This window comes from Halichoeres trimaculatus, unplaced genomic scaffold (assembly GCF_033239565.1).
Source record: "Halichoeres trimaculatus isolate MK-OKI-2021-1 unplaced genomic scaffold, fHalTri1.1 fHalTri1_scaffold_2, whole genome shotgun sequence".
NCBI classification, from domain to species: domain Eukaryota; kingdom Metazoa; phylum Chordata; class Actinopteri; order Labriformes; family Labridae; genus Halichoeres; species Halichoeres trimaculatus.
Window position 1 is genome coordinate 14447099 of NW_027437180.1, and position 25857 is coordinate 14472955.

At 39.1% G+C, this 25857-nt stretch overlaps 1 protein-coding gene across 5 annotated transcripts in view; it reads left to right on the top strand.

Annotated features, from left to right (window-relative positions):
- rgs12b (regulator of G protein signaling 12b) overlaps positions 1-19103 on the top strand; it is a 48660-nt gene extending 29557 nt beyond the window's left edge. For 4 of the 5 annotated variants that reach the window (XM_074688272.1, XM_074688282.1, XM_074688300.1 and 1 more), the window contains exons 7-19: positions 6186-6355; positions 6870-6962; positions 7067-7210; positions 10527-10709; positions 10840-10990; positions 11692-11786; positions 12672-12884; positions 14582-14655; positions 14791-14917; positions 15014-15110; positions 15193-15260; positions 16677-16851; positions 17207-19103. In XM_074688272.1, the coding sequence (XP_074544373.1) occupies positions 6186-6355; positions 6870-6962; positions 7067-7210; positions 10527-10709; positions 10840-10990; positions 11692-11786; positions 12672-12884; positions 14582-14655; positions 14791-14917; positions 15014-15110; positions 15193-15260; positions 16677-16851; positions 17207-17805 (2189 nt within the window). In that variant the 3' untranslated portion in view covers positions 17806-19103. The remainder of the gene's footprint in view (positions 1-6185; positions 6356-6869; positions 6963-7066; positions 7211-10526; positions 10710-10839; positions 10991-11691; positions 11787-12671; positions 12885-14581; positions 14656-14790; positions 14918-15013; positions 15111-15192; positions 15261-16676; positions 16852-17206) is intronic. The other variant, XM_074688309.1, reaches the window with a different exon arrangement.
- Positions 19104-25857: the final 6754 nt, after the last annotated feature.

A 25857-nucleotide genomic window follows, 5' to 3' on the forward strand; every position in this document is an offset into this window, starting at 1 on the left:
TTCTTGATTACAGTCTCAAATTTGTAATATGTCTTAAAAATCAGTGGGTAGTGCTGTGAACCAGAAAATGAACCAGAAATGTCAAAGTATTTAGTTACTCAACTAATTTTAAATGTTGGCAAACAATGTGAGTAATTAAACATTATTAACTACTGGTGTTGTACTTACAAATGGCGTGTGCAAAGGATAACACAAAGCCTGTGATTTAACAGACTACCTCTGCTGGTTTTTGTCTGAACATGCACATGAAAGGCACAATTTATGCAGGTGGGAGGTCAAAAAAGAAAGAGGACATGACAAACTAGATAGATTGGATGTAGATTTTATGGTTGATACGCCAACTGTGAGCAGAGTGTTTTTAGTTTATATAGTGAGAACCCTGCTCTTCTTGTACATCTATTTACATCTGTTGTCAGGGATTGTGGTGTCATTGAGGATAACAGACATTGGAAGGGGAGCAGTTGTTTAAAGACTTTCTGCCTGTATTTGGTACCCAACTGTTTCACAGCTGCTGTTTTAGATAGCGCTGCTGCTCATCATCCTTACTTTATGGATCTGTTTGAAGGTTGTGGTCAGCTCATGTTCAGAGTCACACCATGATATTTTTCTCTCCTTATCCTTCTTGCAACAAAGAAGAATCCAGTTTTCTGCATGAAAATACTTTTTCTTAAGGGCTTAAAAATGGTAATTCATCCCTAAACATCATTTTATGTTTTCCTTACTGAAACATCAGTTTTGTTAAAACAAGCTATCTAAACTAAATCCCTGGGGAAAAAACACTGGCACGGCCTTCAACAGGTCCATAGGTTTAAGGCTTGCACAAGTAATTTTATACCAGCCTTCTATTGTCATTACAGGAAACTCTACGCAGTATCAGGACAAGATTAGCAAAGAGATCATGTGAATGGCATTGTCAAAAAGGGTTTAAAATACCAACTGTAACTTTGTTAGAACTATCAAAGGTTAATAAGGCCAAGATAAGTGAAGTCATGAGGAAGGTGTTGTTTTTAATAATTACTTACTCTATACTGCAGCCATTGTCCCTTTTACATAGGGCTGAACGATTTTGGAAAATAATCTAATTGCGATTTTTTTAGACCAATATTGCGATTTCGATTTAGCATACGATTTTTGGGGGGGACCTTTATCTTCTGCATTGTTCACTTAACACAAGTTTTAAGTCATTTTATAGTATGACTAACACGACAAAAGATACTGTTAGCAATTAAACAAGTCTTTTTTGCATTTCTTAATTGAAAAAGAAAAAGGAATAATGTGAAATTTTACTGACCTCCAGTTGTCAGTAAGAGTAACAAACCATGCAGAAAAAAGTGACCAAGGGGTATGGCTCTACGATCTACTGGATGGATCTTTGTAGCCCACAGGAATTTTTTTGCCAGAAAAAAACAGCATTTTGCCTTTTGCTGGTTTTAAGGGAGAACAAGTACAAGTTACTCTATTCCCTCCAGGTCTGTGTACATTTTTTTTCTCTAATTGCGGCCTTTACGATTTGAAAATTGCATTGTATCACATTGCGATGTCCGTTTAAAATCGATTAATTGTTCAGCCCTACTTTTACAGCTACAGAATTTGACCCTAAAATATAGAATATCATAAAAAAAAGCTCCATGTTTTCCATCAGCTTCCATCAGATCTTTGCAAACACTATATTTCTGATTTTCACAAGACTTGTAACAAAATTGTTCTAATCCTAATTAATGTTTTGATACATTTCACTTTGTGTCACATAAACATAGAAAATGTGAGAGTTTATCAGGCAGAATATGACCAATATGAAGTTTCTTTGACGATGCATCATTATAAGGTGACTATGAATGGGGGTCCCTTGGGTTGAGTTGATATATATTTTACAAACCATTTATTTATTGTACCCTGAATCAAATTTGTCAGTTTAAAGGGGCTGTGAAGACTTTTTAAGTGTTCTTAAAAAAAGTGTCACTTCTTTATGAATCCCTGTTCATAATCCACTTTTTGAAATAAGATCATCAACACCAAAATGGATTATTAAATTCTAAATGCTGTTTCTCAGTTTCCCTGTAAATAGCCTGGTACTTAACTTCAGTACAAACTGAGTTTACAAAGTTTGCTTGTCACTTTACAAACAATAGTGCTACATTAATCTGATTAATACATTGCCTCGTCACTTTACATCCTGCAAAAACTTTATCTTGAACGAGAGTGTTAAAAAGAAGATCTGCTTTGTTCATTTATTGCAAAACAAAGTTATGCTTCCGCAAGAGTCTCGTTCTGACAACAGTAGGTACAAGTGCTCGTGGAAAAAAAGAGTCTATATCCTGGAAATTAGAGCTGCACGATTTGGGGAAAAGGTGCGATTTGCGATTAGGTGGACAATATTGCGATTGCGATTGTGCTTGCGATTTAATAAAAAAAGTTGTGTCATGATGAGTCTACAGGCTTGCTTGGTTATCATGGAGAAAAATCTGAATTGCATGTGCTGACATTGCGATTGCGATTGCGATATCCTCTTTTGCGATTACATAATTGCGTGTGCTGACATTGCGTGTGCTGACATTGCGATTGCGATTGCGATTGCGATTGCGATTGCGATTGCGATAATCGTGCAGCCCTACTGGAAATCACTATTTTTTTTGGCTAGTCCTCACAACACCTTTATTCTATAACTTTTATCTTTAAAGTTTCTGATTGAAAGCTGATATTAATTTTTGACAGCTTGTCTATGTCTGTGTTTCAACAACCTTTAGAGTTCACTTTAGGTTTAATTGAATGAAGCTTTGCCAAACACTACCACCTCAGGAGATTTCCTGCATTTACAAAGCCACGGTTTCAAAGTTAATACAGTTGAAGAAGTCCGGGATTGATATTTATGCATCACATTACATTCATCTTTTTATGTAGAGTTGACAATATTTGTGTGTCAGGAGTAAAGGCTCACAGTGATGAACCACTGAATAATGGATCTTTTTTCAGAGCACAAAACGCATGAAGTAAACCATGTGTTTGTATCACATTTAGGATTGATTCATTTCTTTAAATCTTAATGCTAAGGGGAAAGTCACGACAAGATTTTGTTGACAGATATTGAGTGTATGCCTCTGTGCACTTGTATTGGGTTGTGCTGTGACGTTTCCAGTTTCATGTGTGTTTCAGTCTCTGAATTATTCATAAGCACCAGGTCTGCTTGTATCACTTACCAACCTGCCTACAAAGGTGTGTGTGTGTGTGTGTGTGTGTGTGTGTGTGTGTGTGTGTGTGTGTGTGTGTGTGTGTGTGTGTGTGTGTGTGTGTGTGTGTCTGTGTGTGTCTGTGTGTGTGTGGGGTGACCTGACTCTCTGTGGTCTCTCAGGTTTTCAGTCAGGTTGCTAATGACCAACAGGCTCTCTCTTTCCTTCAGTCTCTCTCTGCTCCTTACTCATGGGGTGTTATCTGCTGTGTGAGTGTGTGTGTGGGCACTGTTTTGAGCTAAGTATTCAAACCTGTGTGTGAGTTTGCAAGGGGCCCTGATAGGGTGAGTATGGATGGAGGGGCTTGGTTGCCCCTAAAGATTCGCTACATGCCCCGCTGGCATCACACAGGCTCCTACCAGCTTTACCCAGGTGAGGATACCGCCGTTTTAGAGGCTATTAAAGGCTATAAAATTCAGATTATCAAATAGACACTGTTTGACAAAAGATCTTCAAGCAGAGAACCAAACAGCTTTATTTTTTCTAGAAATGTATCATGTTAATGTTTATTTTACAGTCTGTCAGTTGAGTAAACAGGATGATGTGTAATGGCTTTGCTGTTTTTGCCTCCAGATTAGAAAAGATAGATAAATTGATTGTGGCTTTTGTGTGATTACAGAGACATGTTGGGTTTCTGGTCTGAATTCTAAGACAGGAAAATATTCTTTTTTTTTTCTGCCTAACTTTCACAACTAAGCTTGCTGAAAGCTGATTTTTACGTTTACCTGCTGTATAGTGTAGATAACTGACTCAGGATCATCAGACTATTCGTTTTTTAAATTCTGGTATTATGGATTTCAAAACAGTTTTTTTTGCTGTTGTTTTCCGTTTTGTTTTTGATAAGTCATGTGAAAGGCTTTAAGTGCATTTGAATACTCATATCAACTGAAGCCCTAGGAGTTATGCATAACACAATATGGAACCTAACAACAGTTAATGGCCTGAGCAATTTCTTGTATTGAAATGCACAAAGTAAAAAAGCAAAGAACCATTTGTCCTTTTCCAGGATTTGACTAAACCATGTCTTAGCTTTAGGCCTTGTTCTGCCTCCCTGTGTGTTTCCTGAATCTATGTTTTTTTGTGGCACCTGACCGGTGATACTTTCCCTCCAGCTGTTCTTGTCTTTTTTTATTTTATCTCATCTGAGCAGCAGTTTTCCTCTTTAACAGGCCTGAAGCCTTGTGTTAAGTGTCTCTGTGTCCTTCCTTTGTAAGTTTTTCCCAGCATTAGTGGCATAGAAATACTGAGATGTGGTGGTGGGAAGGAAACACTTCTCAAACACTTAAATGTAAACCAGCTAAAACTGTGAAACAAAATTAATACAGTTTTGAACTGAAGAGCTTGAAACTGTGGAGATATTTTTATATTCCAACCCCTTCTGTCTCATGAGTATCAGTACTGTTGTCTTTACATATTGGTCCTTGTTGTCTTTTGTTGAATGGTGTTAATTTAGGATCTTATCATGTGATGGTTTTACACAATTTTGTCACATTGCACTTATAGGATTGTACGTTGTTGTCTAGGGCTTGGACTTGGTCATCAATAGGAGACTTAGAGATGAACTACATCAGACCAATGCACAGCATGTTCATGATAAGCACTAAAGTAGTTAAAAGAAAAAAAAAAAAGTCAATCAGTAATAAAGGTACGTTATAGGTACGTTTGAAAGGTATGTTTGAAAAAACATAAGTAAAACAAAAATTCTCCTTTTAAAAGTTCTGGCTGTGTGATTGTTATAGAAGACACCACAGACACAATGGGTCCCATTCAACAACCTTTCAAGAAATTTGTTTCAAAATCCACTTGTACAGTTAAGATTCTAAAAATCACCTGTTTTTGTCTGGGATTTGTTCTTAACCAGTATCTACATCGATGAGCACTCAACAGCACTCTTACATTAAGCACATATGATGAGTGATATGTTGGTAAAATGAAAAAAAGTATATATTTTAATTTGTTTTTTGTTATCTCAATGTTATTGAAAAAAAATTTAAATTAAAATTTTCAAACTTTTTTTATTTCAACCACCCAGTTTTTGTTCTGAACTGCAGAGGGTTGATTAGAAAAGAAATAATCACTTTTTAATTATAACAGAATCAGTTTAAGACCATCTGCCCAGTCAGTGTATTTCCCTAATTTATCGGCTGACAAGCACAAATCGTTGAGAATTTAATTTAATCACAGCTTTCACAACCACTCGAGGGGGGGGTGAGGGAGACCTTTATACCCAGACTGCACCATTCCCAGGTGTAGCTCATTTAGCTGATTACCCACTGCCAGGATACGCACGCTGCAACACAGACAGAGAGTGGCATGGTAACGGGGTTGTCACACGGTTAACAAGAACAAGCTTATGAGAACTGTTATTAGTCTTGAGTATTATAATATTTTTCTCATTGTCCCTGTGTGATTTCTGTGTCATGCCCTGAAAAAGACGAGGGCTGTTTTTCTGTGGGTACCTTAGAAAAACTTCCATGAGTATCCATCAGTTTAAGAATACAAATAAGAAGATTTTTTCTGCTTCAGCACCATGTTTAAATCTGACTTAGACTCTTTGGAAATTTGTTGAAGAACTAATTTAACATGTTGATGAAAAATCAGTCACAGGTGTACACCAGACAGGTGTGCAGTCAGGTAAAACTGTTGCAGAAACAGAAGGGAAATCAAATAAAATAAATTCTGGGGAAAGCAAGCTTTTTAAAGTAGTGCCAGAAAGATCTTTTACTGACCCTGGTTTTGTTTTTAAGCACAGCACCCAGTATTGACCAGTTTATTCAATGATTTCAATGCTGTGTCATTCACATGGGAGTCAAAAATGGAAATGCAATGAAATTCAACATGTTTAATCATTACATCTTTTTTTTTTTTAACTGGCAAACTGGCATTAAGTGTTATACAGAGGTACTGAACCCTTGGTTGTGCCTCTGCTTGTTCATTGTTTTTATTTGTGTGTTTTAACAGAGCTCAACAGCACCGAGCTGCAGGGCTGCGGCAGTGACAACAGTTTGAACAGCAATGCCAGCCTCCCCAGCGTTCAGAGTCACCGGCGCCACACTGAGAGGAGGGTGGCCAGCTGGGCTGTTTGCTTTGAGAGACTGCTGCAGGACCCCGTGGGGGTCCGCTACTTCTCGGTAGGCTATCAGCATATGACTGGATTTGTGTGTTTGTCCAGCTATTACAAGATACCGCTGAAGGGATTTCTAATGTCGTATATCTGAATAACAATGGCAAAGAACAAGGCACAAAACACGGTATGTATCCCTGAGCTTACAAACTATCAGACTGACCAATGGCTGTTGGCTGGTAACATGCATCCCAAGTTTTTTGTGCAATTTTATTTAAACTGGGAGTTGTTCTGGACCCACTCGCTTCTTTAATGTTTCAGGCTCTTATTTCTGCTCTGGGATGTATAAAGTAAGGAGGAATCTCTGAGGATTTGGCAAGAAAAATATGAAAGATGGAAACATGAGAACAGCCTTCATATAAGTGTGACTTACTTCACCATTATCAGTTGACGAAGTTATATGATACTATCAGAAAACGAAAATATCACTCAAAGCCCAGTGTGAAGCTCATGTTGTGCAAACCATTTTACTTTGAATATACTTTTGACCCCATGGCTGATAACTGATCATTTTGCCTCAGGAGTTCCTGAAGAAAGAGTTCAGTGAGGAAAACATCTTGTTCTGGCAGGCCTGTGAGTTCTTCAGCCACGTCCCTGAGAATGACAAGAAGCAGGTAACAAACATGCAAAGGTTTTAAGTGAATACATACATATGCACGATCCTTTCAGCAATAATAAACTAAATTCATGTCATTCCTGTCTTTTTATCCTTTCACAGCTCTCTCAGCGTGCCAGGGAGATCTATAACAGCTTCCTGTCCAGCAAAGCCACAACACCAGTAAACATCGATAGTCAAGCTCAGCTCGCTGACGACATACTCAACGCCCCTCGGCCTGACATGTTCAAAGAGCAACAACTGCAGGTACAGTTTACACCAACAAACTTAAAACACTGAAACCTTACTTTGTTTCACAACAACTTCAGCTGAGCAGGTTGCATTCGGCTCTAAAGCTGCTCTAAAATGATGATGATCCCTGGCCTTCTTAACTGTTCCAAGTGACAAGAGACTTAAACTGGGGGACAGACTTGGTAAAATGAAATAAAAGAGACCTTTTAAAAACTGTGTGTGCAGAAAAAGATTAATCGTTGATCTTTGCTTGTGGCCTCACATAATAATTGTCCCTGGCATGTTTGATGGGTTTGTCCTGAGAGAGGCGACTATACTGAAATGATTGTTTGATTGGAGTCAAATTGAGTTGTTTACACTTTGATGAAGCTGAGAAGAGCTAGATGAAACACTTCATCACTGCTGTTACCTTATGAATCAACACATCAGACATGCACTCTGTGGAGCACTACAATAACTCCACCATACCTCTGCATTTATTCTTTACAATCCTGCCCACATCAGCTTAATATTTCAGTCACAGTGATGGTTTTACATTGCAATGTGGTGTTGCAGAGTCACATGATGTGAATACAGACAAAGGGAAAACATCTGGGAAGCATCTGCTTCTATTTCTAGCGCTGTCAGGGCCCAGAACTCTGCCCCTCTATGATCTCCATACAGAGAGTGAGGAAATAAAGGGGCGCTAATATTTCACCTTGAGGCGCTAACATAAATGAGGTTGTGACGTTATTTCCCGACAGTTGCGCCTCTTTTGATACCTGTGATGCTGCCCCAGTGAAAAAAGAAGTTCAGTCATCATTAAGCCTCAGGTTTGAACATCCAGGGCCAGTTGTTCAACGAATTTAATCCGGATCAAAATGCTCCAGATTTAGATATCCAATTTCTTGCTATCCAGGATCAGGTAATCCGTCTCACTTTTATGCCAGTTTTTCAAAGCAACATTGGACTGGATCACCCTGATCCGGATACACAGTTTTCAAGATTACCAAATCCAGATCACCGGGTCTCTTAATGGGACAGCATAGCCAGAATGGGGCCACTGTAGTTATTTTTTTATTATTTTATGAAAAAAAAAAGTGACAAACATTCACGTCCATTTACATTTTTAATTTCTTTTATGACCCCCACCTAAGCCACAACAAAGGGATGACAAATGTACATAAAAAAAATACAAAGTGGATATTATGTCAACATCTGAAATAAAAAAAGAGAGGCTAAATGTCCAATAGTCAGCAAAACAAAAACAAAAAAATGTTCAGGGTCTTCTCCTTCTGTAAAGGAGAGTCCAGCATTTTTACGCTCTGCTTTTAGAAGGTGGATCTGAAGTTTTTCTCTGGTTTGCTGCAGTTTGGTCAGCTCAATTTGTTCGTATCTGTGCTTCTGCTCTTTCAGTTTATCTTTGTTTTTTACTTTACTACACTGAAAGGCTTCATTGGGAGCCTAAGTTAACTTTATCTACTTAAACACTGTAATGTGTAAATAAGTCAAGAGCTAACAACAAATAAAAGTATCAACACTAAATTGTACAAGTGTTGTGTTATTTGACCAATTATACAATTTTATTATATTTCTTCCTGAAATCCACCTCAAAATCTTACCCCCTGTTGGGATCAGGATAATCCTATTTTTCTGGATCAAAGTGATCCAAATCCAACTGAAAAGTTCTGAACAACATAAACTGAAGGTTTGATTCGGATTAAAGCTAAGATTGGGTTATGTGATCCTGAAATATGACTTTGAAATCCTTCTTTCCCTTCTGAACAACTCATTTTTGGGATTTAATCCAATCCGATAACCAAAATCTGATCACATTACCTTTGAACAACCGGCCCCAGTGTTCAAGGGGTGTTAGACTTACCCTGAGTCGGCCTCTGAATTTGTCCTTCTTTAGAAAAAAGCTTCTGAGAGAGCGCTGTGCCGACATGCTGACACTGTGCAGTTAGTCCAGAAGTACTGAAGATACTTGTTTTGCTCCAGAAAACAAACTTCATGGTACACAAGCAAACAATGAGTTAAAGATAAAGATGAAAGGGTCTGGAAAAGGATGTTTCAGTTTAACAGTTTTACAGGCTATCAAATTATAATGTCTTGCAAATAATAGTGTTTTTGTTGCTTAATGAAGCAAACTTGGAAGAGGTTTCAAATCTCCTCCCACTTGATCTCCATCTACAAGTTGCTCAGACTATTCCTTTTTTAGTCTTAGACGGTGATCGTGTTGATCTCCTTCATACACATTGTATAAGCATGTGATATTTTGTATTGAATTGCCTCTAGCTGTTCATTGCTGTATTCTATTTGTCGGTCTTGTTCATTCATGTGCCTTCACTTTATTGTATCTGTATCATTGGGCATTGTGCAGTTTGGTTTATATGTGCTGCACTGACCTGAGTAGAAGACAGTTTTTCCTCCAGGATACATCTTGAAAAGTGGGATGGTTTAAACTTAAAGTTTGGTGGTTAATTGTCGATACTCAGCACAACAGGTGACACCGCCAGTCCGATAACCAAAGTAGCTCAAAGTAGGACAAGCTAACCAAAAACCAAGGTGGAGGTATGATACTATTTTTATGAAAATGTTTATCAAGGCTGCTTTAACATTAAAAGGTTGCCAAAAAATATAGTGTCACAGTGTGTAATCCATCAGGTAATCTCTATCTTAAAGGTGCTGAATCACAACCAATATCTCAAAATGCCTAAAATAAGTGCATACCAAGAAGACCTCTGTGTTACTTAAATACACAAAGATGAGGAGCTCTAGAAGTTTGTTTTTAAATACCAGGGTGCATATGTTTCTGAAAAATATATCTAAGGTATCCCTATTAGCAGACTCGTCATCTATCCAATGGAAAGCAGGTTATTTACATTACTTTAGGTATTAAAATACTAGAGACCATAAGTGTGTTACTGACATATGATCAGGTTTAAACTTTGGAGAGCATTTAATAAAATTTGTTTTCTGTATAAAACAAGTCATGGTCCATAAAAAGTGGTTTTATAGAAGGAGGGGAGCATCTTATAACTGTGGTCATGCTCTATTTAAGCCAACACAGTATTACACATATGAAATCAGTGGTTCCTCAAATCTGTTTTCCAAGGAGCTTGGGGGAGAAACTTATGGCACGCAATGTGCATGTTAACCTTCTTGACAGCTGCACACAAGTCAAGTCTCCCTCTTCTTGAAGTAACAAAGGTATATGTTGTTGGAAAAGACATTTTGTGGAGCATACCTTACCGCAAATGAAGCAGTATGTTGACCTGTGAACCGGAGACGTGTTTAAAGTTTCTCTGTCATTGTTTTTTTATTTTTCCCTCTTTTGTCTCATATTTAGATCTTCAACCTGATGAAGTTTGACAGCTACACACGCTTCCTCAAGTCTCTGCTCTACCAGGAGTGTATGCTTGCTGAGGTGGAGGGGAGGCCCCTGCCTGACCCTTACCACATCCCCAGCAGCCCGACCTCCAAGCACAGCACCACCGGCTCAGACCGCTCCAACATCTCAACACCCAAGAAGGTAATACTAAAAAATGGCTATGACTTGGGTGTAAAGTTCCAGTTTCCTTAAGTATTAGAAAGGTGATACACACAGTTCTTTGGAAATGGACAAAACTTTACACCCTCTGTGTTTACGTTTTTTCTTAAAGGAGGACAAAAAAAGCAAATCAGGCAGATCTTTAAATGAAGAAAGTCGGGATGAGTCCGGAGACCGAAAGAAAGGCATGTTCTTCTCCTGGTCTCGAAACAGGAGTTTCGGCAAAGGCCCAAAGAAACGAGAGCTGGCTGATTTCAACTACAGTGAGTTTGAAACATTTTATAAATTCTTTAAGTTAAAAAATTATAGCATTTTTGTTATGAACAAAGTTATATATATATATATATATATATATATATATATATATATATATATATATATATATATATATATATATATATATATATATATATATATATATATATACATATATATATATACATATATATATATATATATATATATATATATACATATATATATATATATATATATATATATATATATATATATATATATATATATTTTTTTTTTTTTTTTTTTTTTTTCGGTAGAACAAACACTTAAGAATTTTGTATGTTTGTGTGTTCAGTAACCATTATAGGCTGCTTTTTGTTTACCCAGTTTTGGCTGTTGTAATACCTCAGGAATGCTGTGATGAGTTTTCATCGATATTCACTGAGTCTCTGTGAAAAACACATTAGATTCGGGTCGTCAGTGTGACTTCAACAAAGATCTGCTGACGTTAAAAATCTGCTTTATTTCCCATGTCAATACAGAAATGCACTCCAAACAACTTCAGTGAAACTCCTATCTTGATGTAGTCTTACTTTGTGCTTTATGAGCTGCGACTTTAACAAATGTAGTTTGCATCATTTTAACTTAATTTAGACATATACATCTGTAGTTATTCTCTATCCTGAATTCAATGGCATGTCCCTCACACTACCACTACTATTTTCAGATTTCTCTGGCAGCAATGGACGCCGTGAATCCCAGGGATCGCTGTCATCAGGAACCAGCCTGGAGTTGGGGACACCAGGAATGGGGAAGAATGAGGTCAGTCAGAGTCATGAGGTCGGTCACTACTTTAGATTGTGTCCCAGTGTGTTGATAAACTTTTGTTTGAATCAAACTGGGCTGATCAAACATTGGGACCACTCTAAGATGAGATAAGCAACACTGATAATTTGGCAAATATCAAATGTTTGGGATATGTCAGGCATCAAGTTTACTTTTAACCCTTGATGTTGAAGCAGTGTGAATGGACATGTGTTCAGATATGAGCTTTTTTAACAGAGATAAAATGTGATGTTTGATGACTCTGTCAGAGTATCTCCATAACTGTAAATTTTGTGCAGTCCATTGTGGTCAGTAAAGATCAAAAGTGGTCCAAGGTAGGAAAACCATTGAGCCAGCAATGTGGTAGTTGGAGGTAAAAGCTGACTGATGCACTCAGGCTGGCTGGCATGGTTTGATCCAGCTGAGAAACTACTGGAGTTTGGACACTTAGTGCATATCTGTATTTGAATATTTTTGGTTTGTCTAACCACAGACTGGTCAGGGTACTCATGCTGACCTCTTTCAACCGCTGAGTGCTCCTACAACTGGACTACAAAGCAATGAGAGAAGGTGGTTTAGACAAACAGGACCAAGAGTTCAAGGTATTGACTCGGTATCCAATGTCCCCAGATCTCAGTCTAATCAAGTATTTGTGGGATGTGGTGGACAAACAGGTCCGATCCATTAAGGCCTGTCCCTAATAGCTTAAAGATTTGAGTTGTCAGCAACAAGTTGTTCGGGCCATTTTGCCTGAACAATTGGTAATATTATTAAATCTGATCAATACAAGTCAAACAACTCGAACCAAAATTGAAAAAATGTCTTTGTTTCTTTTATATTTCTAACCCAACACTCTTTCTCTTCTCCCCGTTTTCCCCTTAGGGTGAAGTTCATCATGGTACAGCATCGGTGTCAGCAGAGCGTGGGGGAAGCAGCGCCCTCTTGAGGCAGTGTAACATAAGCTTGCCTGACGGCTCATGTTGCTCTGTGCCGCTGAGGGCCGGAGTGTCTATCAGGGATTTACTGCTGGGTATCTGTGAAAAGCTCTGCATCAACCTGGCAGCAATAGATCTCTTTTTGGTTGGAGGGGAAAAGGTACAGTACAAGTTGATCTTCATTCATTGTCGCAAAAGATCTATTATACAAACCAGTCACACTGACCAAAGTCAGGCAGATGAAACTTCCGGCTAAATTTGTGGCTTTAATATTTCTGAAACTCACACGTCTTACACTGTAAACCCGGATAAGTTGAGTTTACTTGAAAAACAATGGTAAACTGGTTATCTTAAAAAAACTAAGTGATTAAATATGAAACTTAAGTTAATTTAACTCAGCATCTTCAGTAGTTACGATTATTATGGAAAATCGTTCTACTGAATGTCTGTAATCAAATAAACCTGATTCTTATTTGTTACAAATTAAAATATTAAGTAATGTTAAAAAATGTTGCATATCACTGTAAAACATAACTTGATCTTACTCAAAACTGAAAGATGTGATATCAATAAATTTGCCTCATGAATTAAGCAAATGTAATAATGAAAAAATTGAAGCAGATCTGAACAACTTAATTAGATATCAATTTAAAGTCTCATAACCACAGCATGCCTTCCTCACCCATGGTTACAACCACCGTCACACCAAAAATCAGCTCTAATTTCATAACTTTAGTAACCATGAGTGAGGAGGGAAGACAGTAGATATGAGACCCTGCTGCTCATTGAAATATTTTTTTTTTCAGGGGGCACAGGTTGTCTGAGCCCCACGGCACTGACTGGTGGTCTGTGCTCCATGGCACGGGGTCTTGTACCTCTTGACTTTTGCAGTGTACCTAATGGTTAATATATTTATTAATGAAATGTTTGACTGTACTATCATGCTATTTAGGCCAACTTTGAAAATGTAAAAAGGTATATTTATTTATTTTTGACACAGTCAGTCCACACCATGTAGAGCATAGACAGCTGATCAGTGTCACAAGACAGCTGGTCCATGCTGTGACTACTGTGACGACGGACAAACAGTCTGTGTAATGTGGAGCACAGACAACCTGTACCACTGCTGCACCTCTAGAAGTACAGCAGGGTGTCATATCGACTGCGTCCCCTCCTCACTCACAGTTACAAACACAGTCACAGAAACTAATGATTTTAAGCTGTGCTTACTTAACTAGTTACAAAAGTTCAATTTACTCAGAAATCATCAGTTTCAACAATGAAAACTCAGACATTTGAGTAAATTGAACTTACTAACAAATATTTAATTTTCATAGCGTAATCCAGTGGAGTAATTTGAACTTTGGGGGTTATAAGGTACCCTTCTTAAAAGACTAGTTATTTTGTTTCTACTCAGCAGATCTTTGTGTATTTGTGGTAGAGTTGTGCCTTACCAGAACATCAGAAGTATTACATGACTGTTTATCTCTCTCTTTTTTTTTCACAAGCATTGGGGTGATTTCTATTTTTTTTGTACGAGTGTGTTTCCCATCATGTGTTTTACTGGAAAGATCCCTCATTGGTAAACTTCATTGTTACCTTTTTACAACATCTTTGTCAATCATGAAATTTCTGTTGCTCATAATTCTGAAAACAAGTGAGGATCTTTCTTCTTTAACTCTTTGGCAGTTTGAGTCATGGGGTAGCATCATGCAACTTTTGATCTGACTGCACTTTTATCATTCAGACTGCATGGAAGCCACGGGTTTACAGCTTTTTCTTTCTGTATTAGCATTTAACTTTTCCATCTTGGATCTTGTTTGATGGACTCATTCTCTTTGTGTCTTACTTTCTCAGCCACTTGTTCTGGACCAAGACTGTATGACATTATGCTCTCGGGACCTACGACTAGAAAAACGCACTCTCTTCAGGTAAAGTTTTGACAAGTTGTCTCCTTGAGCTTTCATACTTTTCAAACCAATACAGTGAGTCAAAGTGGAGGTAAAAGCTGAAACCAATGACTCATGGTTATGAAGGGTATGATGATTCTGTCTCTCCTTTTCCAGACTCGACTTGGTCCCAATAAACCGCTCAGTGGGTCTGAAAGCGAAGCCCACCAAGCCAGTAACAGAGGTCCTCAGGCCTGTGGTGGCTAAATATGGCTTACACCTCGCTGACTTGGTGGCACGCATCGTAAGCAGCTTTGTAACTGTGTCTGATGGCAGATAAGAAAGGAATAGACAGAGATTCTGTGAATTGTTAACTGTGTGTGTGTGTGTTGTGATGCAGAGTGGGGAGCTGGAGCCACTAGATTTAGGTCTTCCCATATCTAACCTGGATGGGCTGCGAGTAGTTTTAGACATCGCAGATCACACTCCTGGGAAAGGTAGGAAACAGATTCAGTCTTTACAATCTGAGTTATCATGTAGCATCTGTACCTCTAAATGTGCCTCCTCTCCTTCCTTCAGACAAACAGAAAGCCACTCCCTCTAAGAGCCACGTCGCTGCCTCAGTGGGCAGAAACCAATCATCCACAGTAAGATCTCCTCTGGCTTATTTCTCTGATTTTCTTCTCACACTGGAATGTCCTGTAACGCACTGAATGTCCCCTCTTCCTGGATGATGATATCACGCTACTAAGTGTCCCTCTCCCATCCTTCAGTCACCCATGTCTGTTTGCATTGTCTAAAATACATGCACTGGTGTATGATGTGTGTCTCTGGCAGCATTTGGGCTGTGTGTGTTTTCATGTGCACTTTCAATACGCAGTTAGGGGCCTCCACAAACTCTCCAGGTTCGTAATGTCCCATTACCACGGTCTGCCAAAATGCTTCATCAACTCATCTCTCTGGTTTGCTGGTTCTTCTTTTTCTGTATCAAACACATCAGCTACAAGATACTATCCTGCCTCACTGGGCTTTTGCTAAGGTTCAGAGCCTCAAAAACTCCTTTTCTATTGCACGGGGAAAGAACTTAATGGTGGTGGCAGGAGCACTTTAGATTGCTATTAGGGTCATATCTGGTTCATGAGGAGCTGAAAGGCAGTCTGCCGTTCTTTCGGTTGATTCTACTACGGTCCTTTCCTCTGAAACAGGCTGCTGGGCTACAATTAGAAGGACAGTTGCTCCCTGGTGCTGAGACATCTGTCGCTGTGACTGTATGTGTTGGCTCTGCTGGGTACTCTCAGTGTTGGGCGTCTCAGGATTTCTCCCTCAGTTCAATAAGAGCTGAAGATGTTGTGTTAATACACGTATACATGATCTCATGATATAATTTACTTATTACACAAGTTAGTGTAATGTGTTTATGTAGAGATTTTTCTCACCTTTAAAGGCTCTTGAAGGGCCTTTAAATTACATTTCACACACTGAAGACAGAGGCTGGTGTATGAAGCACCATCAGTATTAGGGATGTCCCGATCTAATGCACTGATCTGTGTCGGCGCCCAATATGGCTATTTTTGGAGGATCAGATGGCATCAAATTTTGTTGCATGATTGGGTCTGATCCAGTTTTCACGATCCAGTTTTTTGGAAAGCATAGTGATAGCAGTGATAGTAAAAGAGCATCTGAAACATTTGTAAAGTAAGTGTTCCTCGAGGAGGTACCAACAGGGCTCGCTTTCATACAGCAAATATGATTCGTCATTTATAACAGAATCACAGGATTTATCAGAGAAAGGTATCGGTATCAGATCAGTATTGTCAAGACATATGATGAAAAAATCTGCATCAGGACATCCCTAATCAGTATTAACTAATCTCATACACACACTGCTGGATCAGTCGATGGAGCAGCATCACTGAAACCACCTCAATCAAACTCATTGTACAAACTGTAACCCCCTCACTGTAGCATTCTAGTCCATGTGTCGTCAATACTTGTCTCCAAACTCGCTCCGTCCTCTCTGAGCGGGGCTCTAACGCCGGACTTGCTCTCCTTGTGGCCATCAGGGGGAGGAGAGGCCATCAGGGAAAGCTGGTTCAGCCCACTCTCATGGGGTAAATGGCAAGGCTGGGCCCACTCCTGACAGTAGCAGCCCGCAGCCCTTACCCAACCACTCTGTCTCTCTTCATAAGGCTCCGGAGAAAAGAAAGCAGAAAAAGATTAATATAGACGAAGCTGAAGGTAAAGAACAATGATACACCCTGCCTCTCTGTTGTTTCTGTTGCTCTGTTTCTCTTGCTGTGTTGCTGTGATCACACTAACCTCTTGCCTGCCTGCCATGTTGCAGAAGCAGCCTTAAATGCTTTTGAAGCCAGCTGATCACTCTGAATGTAGCTCTGACTTGTTCAACTGATTAATACACATCCTCTGCTGCATGATGTCTGAATTACAAAGAATGTGATGAACTGTTTTAAGGATGTTTTTTGGTGATTATTTATCTGATTCCTTGTTTGTTGTATGTGCACATGCACACGACTGTGTGTGTGTGTTTTCATGTGTCCCTGTTTGTTTTGCAAATTAACGTTTGTGCTTGCAGAGTTCTTCGACCTCATATCCAAAGCTCAGAGCAACCGAGCAAACGACCAGCGAGGCCTGCTAAACAAAAGCGACCTGCAGCTCCCAGATTTTCTGCGCCTGTCGCCAGTGGCAACCAACCAGGCTAGCCCTCCTCCCTGTGAATCAGAGCCCGGTTGCTCCACTCCGTATTCCTGCAACCCCAACAATGGAAGCTTCCCTAGCAACAGTCGCCAGGGCATCAAGGCGAACAGCAATGGCAGGGGAGGAGGCAGCACCCACTTGCTCAATTCGAGCCATCAGTCCCAGAGCTTGGACTCTGCACTTGGCACTGACAGTAGAGGGGGGAGGAAAGCCAGGCCTCCTCCTCCGTTCCCTGGCACGCTCTCTCCCATCCACCCGTCCCAGGGTGCCCACTGTGGCCTCGTCCAGGACTCTGTCAGGGGAGAATCGGTCCAGATGCTGGAGGAGGACACCCTGTCTGATCTGACTCTTGTTGGAGAGGGTGACATTGACTGTCCAAGCCTTAACTACGTCACCCCTTCAGCCCTCCAGTGCAACCCTCAGCCCTTGCATAAAGCACAGGAGGATCGGCCCAGCTCAGGTACTTCCCCGGTGTGAACTCTTCAAACTTTTGACCCAATTAAGTCAGCTTGAAGTTCCTTGTTGGTTTGTGGCCCAAAATGCATCTAGCTTTTCTCCCTTGTTTTCATAAATCACTCTACACTCGCTAAAACAGTGGGATGCTATCTCAGATTTAAGTATTAATACAATAAATAATGAAAAAGACCAATCTGGATAGCTTATGTAATGACAGTGTGAAGAGGTCTTTACCCTCCAATCAGCTTCTTCTTCAAACAACACCTCCAATAAGAAGTAATACGACATGCACACAAAGAGAGGAAAGTTTGATGCATCAGGCACATGTCAGTGCATTACTTTGCCTGGTTTTTCCTTGTGTAGTGTGTCTGTGTGAACTTTTGAGTGACTTGCTGTGAATTTATTCTGGAAATGTAAGCTTAGGCCAAGTACAGAATGAATCGTTAACCCGTGCTATCACATCAGCTGCACCCTCAGTGTACAGAATCTAACAATGCACTTTAGACCATTACAAACACAAACAGCACACTTTTTGAATCATTTCTTACCTTTGTTTTTGTCAGATGATGCAAAATGTCAGGGTCATGGTGAAGTGTCAGGTTGTGCTGCCATAAAGCACTTACTAGTAATTATCTAATATTAAATAATAAAGATGCTCCAATTCCTCACAACAAAGGAAAATACACCCTGCATCTGTAGTCTGACCATTCACTCATGAATTACAATTAGTTTCATACTTTTTGAGCACATTGCATTTCAGGACAGTGAAAGTATGTTCAGCCAGGCACACCTCTTTGTGTTTTAGATACTCCCCTCAACCCTCAGGCTTTCACGGTGTCATGAAACAGGTTTTCAGCTCATGGCGAACTAGCAATCTCCCTCTCTGACACAATCAATCAGGAAACCTCTGCTCTGAGTAGTTTCTTTTTACTTCTTCAGTTGTCCTCTTCACACTCCATCAAACAGGAGCATCACTTCCTCTCCTGTCCACGCTCTTGCACTTCTTCAGAGTTTTAAATTGTATTTTAATGCCGAGCTGTAGCTGGAAGTTCTGGAGTAATAAGTCACACGGTTTCACATCAGTATTTTTCCCTTACTTTTTCCTCTTTGGGTAATTTATCTCATCCTTATTTTCACTTTAAGATCTGCCAGTTAAAATATTAATTTGTAGATAGACATCTTTTCTAAATCACTGTATTGCTGTGGTCATTGTTGAATGTGTTGCAGCAATACTGTTTCCTTCATCTGTGTCATGATAGCCATCAGTTTTCCTCTGGTCTGTTCAGTCGACTTTTCTGTCTGTAAATAGTTCAAATAAATGTTTTAAAGGTTAAACTCTAACTGTAGAGCTTTGTGTGACTGGCCTCATTTCTTTTCTTAGACGTTCAGTTTCGTCTGAATCATCTGGTTCTCCTCACTTAATTTGTTATGACTTCTTGAGTGTCCTACATTAAACTCTTTGTCTTTGGGCTTTCATGTAAGTATTCATGTACATATAAAGAGCAGAATATCACTGCTTGGATATCTTTATTCAGAGGGAGATGTGTATATTTTACTCCACCAGGTCATCAAACAGCGTGAAGTTGTTCCAGAGTTTAGACTCTTACAAGAGGAGACATGTTGGTCTTAATCAAGTCTGATGAGTTGTTGCAGTTAACTGTTGCCGTATGAAAGAAGCTATAATTAACTGTTGGCTTCATCATTTTTAATGTCATTGTTATCCACTGATGTCATTCCTCTAAGTTGCATTATTAGCATTAATTTAACCATTAAACTGTTGACCATTATCAGAGTATAACAGATTTGGTAACACTTCATATTGACTACACACTTTTTAGCATTAGTTAAGCATTACTTAATACTTACCTCTACATTTGTAAAGCAATGTTCATATATGAATCCTCATTTGTTTATCATGGACAAACACAGTTATAAATGTTTTATTACTGATAAAATTTAACCTTCTATAATGTGTTAACTAACTCTTTATTCATACTTTATAAGCAATGGATTCACTAATTACAAATAATGTAGTTTATGTAAATCATGGCCATTGTGGATCAGTTATTAACCATTTACATGTTCACCAGTTATTAACAACTACATATTTCCAACATGTAGTAAGAGTAAGTGAACAGCCAATTACAGAGTGAATCATGATTAATTAAGGTCACAAGTTTTTTTAGTGTTTTTTGAGCTGGTCTAAAGTGAAGACTATTTTTCTTTATAAAGCAGTTATTAATGAGGTTTAAGACCTGCAGCACCTAAAAATATAGAAGTCACAGATTTAAATTCAATATAATGAAAAAAATCAAATTATATAAAAAGACACAATAACACTTAAAAACCAATCGTATAAAACCAATCGTATAAAAGATACAATTTATAAAACAGCAAATGTAAGAGCTTTTAGGTCAACAACTGGTTCATAAATACCATGGAAAGCTTATTTGTGATTGGTGAACCCATCATTTATCCAGTATAAACAAAGAGTTATTTAACTGATTATAGATTCATATCAGTCAGTAATCAAATATTTATAACTGTGTTTTTACATGATATACAAATGAGTATTGTTGTAAAAAACAATGCTTTGCAGATGATGAGTTAGGCATCAACCTATTCTTAACTAATGCTAAAAAGTGTGTAGTTAATATTGTCACCATTGATTCTTAAGTAATTAATTCTTCCATTTAAATCTAATTCCTAAATCAATAATCCCAGTTTTCTAATCTCCAAATTGATAAAGCAGTTAATCTGAAATGTTCTTCTACTGTGACTTGTGCTGAGCCTTCTCAGTCCCTGCAACTTCTGTCCTACATATCTTACTTGATATTCCTGTCTTCTCCCTCTTGCCTCTCCTAGGTTGTGTGTATGTGTACGTGTGTCACAGTGCGTTTGTGTGTCTGTGTGTGTCTGTGTGTGTTTTTCTGCAGTATTGGGCTTTTGTTTTGGGTTACAAAGGCTTTTTTGGAGAACTGGGCTATCAGCAATGCATGGGTTCACTTTAGCTCAATGCCTAGTTAGGCAAGCTTTGTCATGCTGGGCTCTTTGGTATCCAACAAACAAAACTAGGTTAGGCTGCAGCAGCCTGTTCCTCACATAAGGACTTATGCACTCACAGGAACACACATACCTCATCTCATACCTCATATGTGCAAATAAACACAGCCATGACAGATTATCTTATTTTGAATAAATCTATACAGTAATTTGCTCTGGTTTTGATTTCTGATGAGCTAATGTGAAGCAGCAGCAACATGTGAGTTTAGGGGAACCATTTAAGGGTGGTCAAAGAGCAGTCTGTTCAACTTCCTTTGAACTGAACACATGAGTAATGTTAGAGCTGGCTTCAGTGAATGAGACTGTGGTATCTTTTGCGAGTCAAAAACCCTTATATTAGTGGTTAGTGACAAAAACAAAAATCAGTGTCCTCTTTGACTGTGTACTCCATTTGTTTCTGAAAGAGTCACAGAGCTCTAATGTTGTTAAAATATTCTTTAAATACCAAGGGAGCATTGTGATTTTCACACACTGAAGTAATCTTTGGATGTGATCTGTATATTAAAGCTACAGGTCTCTGTGAATCGTAATGTTGTCCGTGTAATTGCATGGGAAAACCTCAGCCTGTGTCAGCTTGCCAACAAAATAATTAGTGCATCAGCACAATTAGCTTTTATTTCAAATGGCCCCATCTGCTGGTGAGGGAATGAACCATGAAGTGTGGACATGAGGCTGAGAAGAGGCAGGAAATATAATAAACTTAACATTTTTAGTTCAGAAAGTAAAAGTATAACTGTTTCTAAATCAGGTCCTGTTTTTACTTTCAGCTGTACGGATTTTAGCCGAACAAACCAACCATCAGTAACAAGTTACAGATGGTCCTTTACCCTTTAGCTCTTTATTCTCAGCCAGTAGATGGCAGCAAGATGTATCGAGATAGTAATATCTATCTATCTATCTATCTATCTATCTATCTATCTATCTATCTATCTATCTATCTATCTATCTATCTATCTATCTATCTATCTATCTATCTATCTATCTATCTATCTATCTATCTATCTATCTGTATCAATATGAATATTTATGTGTGTGTGTGTGTGTGTGTGTGTGTGTGTGTGTGTGTGTGTGTGTGTGTGTGTGTGTGTGTGTGTGTGTGTGTGTGTGTGTGTGTGTGTGTGTGTTTTGTTGCTTCCCGGCACATAGTGTGATTGAAGGAGCATGCTGTGACGCTGTATTTATGGTGTTTAAACAGTTGGCTACGTGCTGCTCAGGGCTGTCAGAGTGTGATATTTTACTGAATTTGACAGAATGTGAAATCCTCCAGATATTTTGCTGCTTTCCAAAAATTAATAGATTTAAAGACAAAGAGTCTTCCATCTTTTTTATTTCCAATGCATGTTTATTTACATCTGCACGTCTTCCAAAAACTGTGGAAGACTGTGGCTCTTATTGAGTGTTTTGTGTAAGTGGACCTGGCATGTGGGTGCTTTGCAGTGCTGCTGAGTGCATCTATATCCGTTTGGCCCGGCTGTCTTTTGTCATCACTCTGTTTACGCAGCCACTTCTTCCACAGGAAGAGACAGAGACAAGAAGAGGAGAGAAAGAGGAGATTGTTCAAAACCTCCAAGCAGAAGAACCACCTCTTCCATCCCCACCTCGTCCTCTTCTCCTCTTTCTCCTCCATCACGGCCTCGTCCTCATCCAAGGGGTAAATCTAAGTCATCGGGCACCAAACACTCAACTCCAAAACAAGCCTTGGATGTGGACAAAATTGGGGCCACCTCTGGGCCTGAAAACAACAGGCAGACCCGTCGTGGGTCACAGGATCTCAGGGGCTTCAAGGGTTCAGAGCTGGACCGGAAGTGGGAGGGTGTGGCCTTGGAGCTGCACAGCTATGGCAGCAGGATGAGGTCAGCGGTGTACCACACGTCAGACATGCCCTCTATGATCAGGACCAAAAGACAGTTAGAGCAGAGTGACGCCAAAGGGCGGATAGACCGCAGTAAACTGAAGGCGACTTTTGTTTGAGGAGCCTGATGTCGACACGTCTCGGCGCCTGCTGAAGTTGTCTCTGTGGCTCTGACCACTCTGACTCCTGCAGCTGCTGAGACATTATCTATGCTTCATCGTTAGATAAAAGGAGCAGAGTCAACAAGCGTGCAGCTGCTTCAAGACTCTCCATCAAGGACTGCCATTAGACGGTGGGTGGGTGGCATGGATCAAATGCCGTCTCCACTGATTCAGTGCAGAGATGGAAAGGAACACAACCCAATCATCAAAATCATGCTCTGACTTGTTTTTCATGTTAATGTGAGCTTTTACTCTAATGCATGTCATGCACTTAATCCTACAGATCTATTTAATTTCAGACCAAAACATCACAGTCAATTAAAACTTAGATTATAGAAACGTGTACATGTCTCTGCTTGAAGACTAACAGCTTCATAATGTAGTGTGTTAAAATACCAGAGACTCTTTCAAAGATGAGGATGTTCACTTTGATGAAATGAGGTGGGTTTTTCTGACGTTGAAACATTTGAGCACTAATTATTGAACACAGTCTTCATACTCTGTAGTTTCACCACTTTTACTCAGATCTGTCCTAGTGCATGTTTTAATCTATGGCTCGAAGGGACTACCTCTGTGCCTTCATTGTTTAATGTATGAAGCTTTGATGTCTTAATTTCACCCAGGCCAGCCTGGATCTTCAAACTGTGGACCTCAGCGCCTGAGAGGAGGAAGCAGATAAGTGTTCATAATTATAAAAACAACCCAGAGCAACAAGAGTTTTTGCTTTATCGTATTAAAATCACAGCATGTACAATACTTTTATAAGTTTCTGATTTAGGAGAAACTTAGTCATGTTTAACATTTAAGAGATTGTACCAAAGTGTGGCTAAGAATCAAGACCTGAGGTATTACCAAGATCAAGAGACCAGATTGGGAATTGGATGATATTTTTTAAAGGTAAATCATACATCCCTTATTACAAAAAGTGATCAACGTTCAGCATAAGAACCTTGAGCTAACTCTTTATTAGCTTCCCTGACTGCAAACGCTGCTATGTAGCCTGGGGCTGTGGTAGTCCAAGTGGTTTGTTTTTGTAGGATGGGGTGTCCTTGTGATACTAGAAGCATTACTTCTAGGTCAAACACATTCATACCATCATTATCTGAAATTCTGATTTGACTCTGGCAGCCTCAGAGGGTTTACTTCCTCCTTAGAGAGGACTTTGATTTTTTATTACTGAAGGTTGTGGAACATATTGGCGATGACTTGAGCGATGTTGTCACCAGGGCCACAGCAAATATCTACCTAACATCTTTTGAGTGCTCCGACAGCTCACACAGTTTCAGAAAATCACTTCATTGACCTTTCAGTGGTTACTATGGAGAAACTTCATAGTACGATGAAAATGCCTGTTGAAGGGCAACATTTTCAAGAGACACACACACACATTTGTGAATCTACACACACTCACACTCTCTCAAAAGTCCTGCTTTAAACTCGATAATACTTGCATCAGATGGCCGTTTTCAGTGGATCTGTCCCAAATGAATAAATCATAAATGATTCCATGTAAATGTTTTTCATGTTTTCATTTCTATAGCTGAGCTTTCTTTATTTCAAACGCATGCTTTAGCAACTAATGCATCAAGAAAACAAGTCTAAAAGAGATCTTATTACAGGCTGTTATCAGGTGTTAATTGCTTTGGGGTATTTATACTTGATTCAGACATTATTTCTTCAAGTCACATCTAGATTCTTATTTTACAGTAACTTAAAATGTTCACCGTTAGGGAGGCAATAAAAATATTGCACATGTACCCTTGATTTTTTTTCAATTGAATTATTTTCTGTGGTGTTAAAATTTAAAAACAAAAGATTTCAAACTCAAAGTTTGTTGTAGTGTGTTGTAGGTTGTTTTGTATGCGCAGGATAGTAACCTTTGATAGGGTTAGTTATCATGCTGTGGGTTTTTTTTTTTTATCATCCTGAAGATTTTACAAAAATAACAAATGTAAGATTTTAACCCTCTGGGTCACAGTGGTCCCTGTAGACAGCTATTTAAAAGTCATTTCCACCTTAATACAGTGGTTTCTGTGGCGGAACGGTATACCAGCCTGCTCCACTCCTTTGAGCTTCGCCCAGTGGTCAGTTCTTGTAACTGCAAGTCAATTTTCTCTGACTCCAAGATGACCACCAGACAGCCACACTTGTGGACCACTGATGGCACATCCCGTCAATCTTTCCATTCCTCAACAACCCTAGAGGTAAAACAATTTCATGTCATGTAGTTACATTTAAGTATTAAAGTATAATTATCACTATTTTTTAAAGTTGTTTAAGATAAGCTGTACATTACCATTAACCATATGTTCATTAAGGTGGACATTATGCAACAACTTGTATTTTTCCAACGCAAAGCTAAAATGTGAGAAAATATGTTCAAATGTTTTGCAAAGCCTGAAAAGATATAATTGTTCACATAATTGCAAAAAAAAGAAAAAAAACACAATTAAATTCATTTTTAGGGCCGCACGGTGGAGCGACGGTTGGCGCTGCAGCCTCACAGCAAGAAGGTCACCAGTTCAAATCCCCACCTTGGCCAGTGGGTCTTTCAGTGTGGAGTTTGCATGTTCTCCCCGTGCATGTGTGGGTTCTCTCCACAGGTACTCCGGCTTCCTCCCACACTCCAAAAACATGCTCACCTGGTTGATTGGTCACTGGAAATTGTCCCTAGGTGTGAATGTGTGAGTGAATGGTTGTCCAGGGTGTACCCTGCCTCTCGCCTGATGACAGCTGGGATAGGCTCCAGCCACCTGCGACCCTGAACAGAATAAGCGATATAGAAAATGGATGGATGGAAATTCATTTTTACATTAAGTTCATACTGTTTAGCACTGGATGCTCAGGCGCATGTAATTTACTGGAGTGGACATGTCTAACTCTAAGATAAATAAAAACACTTGGGGAGAAAATTTAACTCAGGGTTTCCCAAATCATGGGACTGGGACACAGAAAGACACTCTTAGCACAGCTTTTAGCCTTCCCCTCCTCCATGAT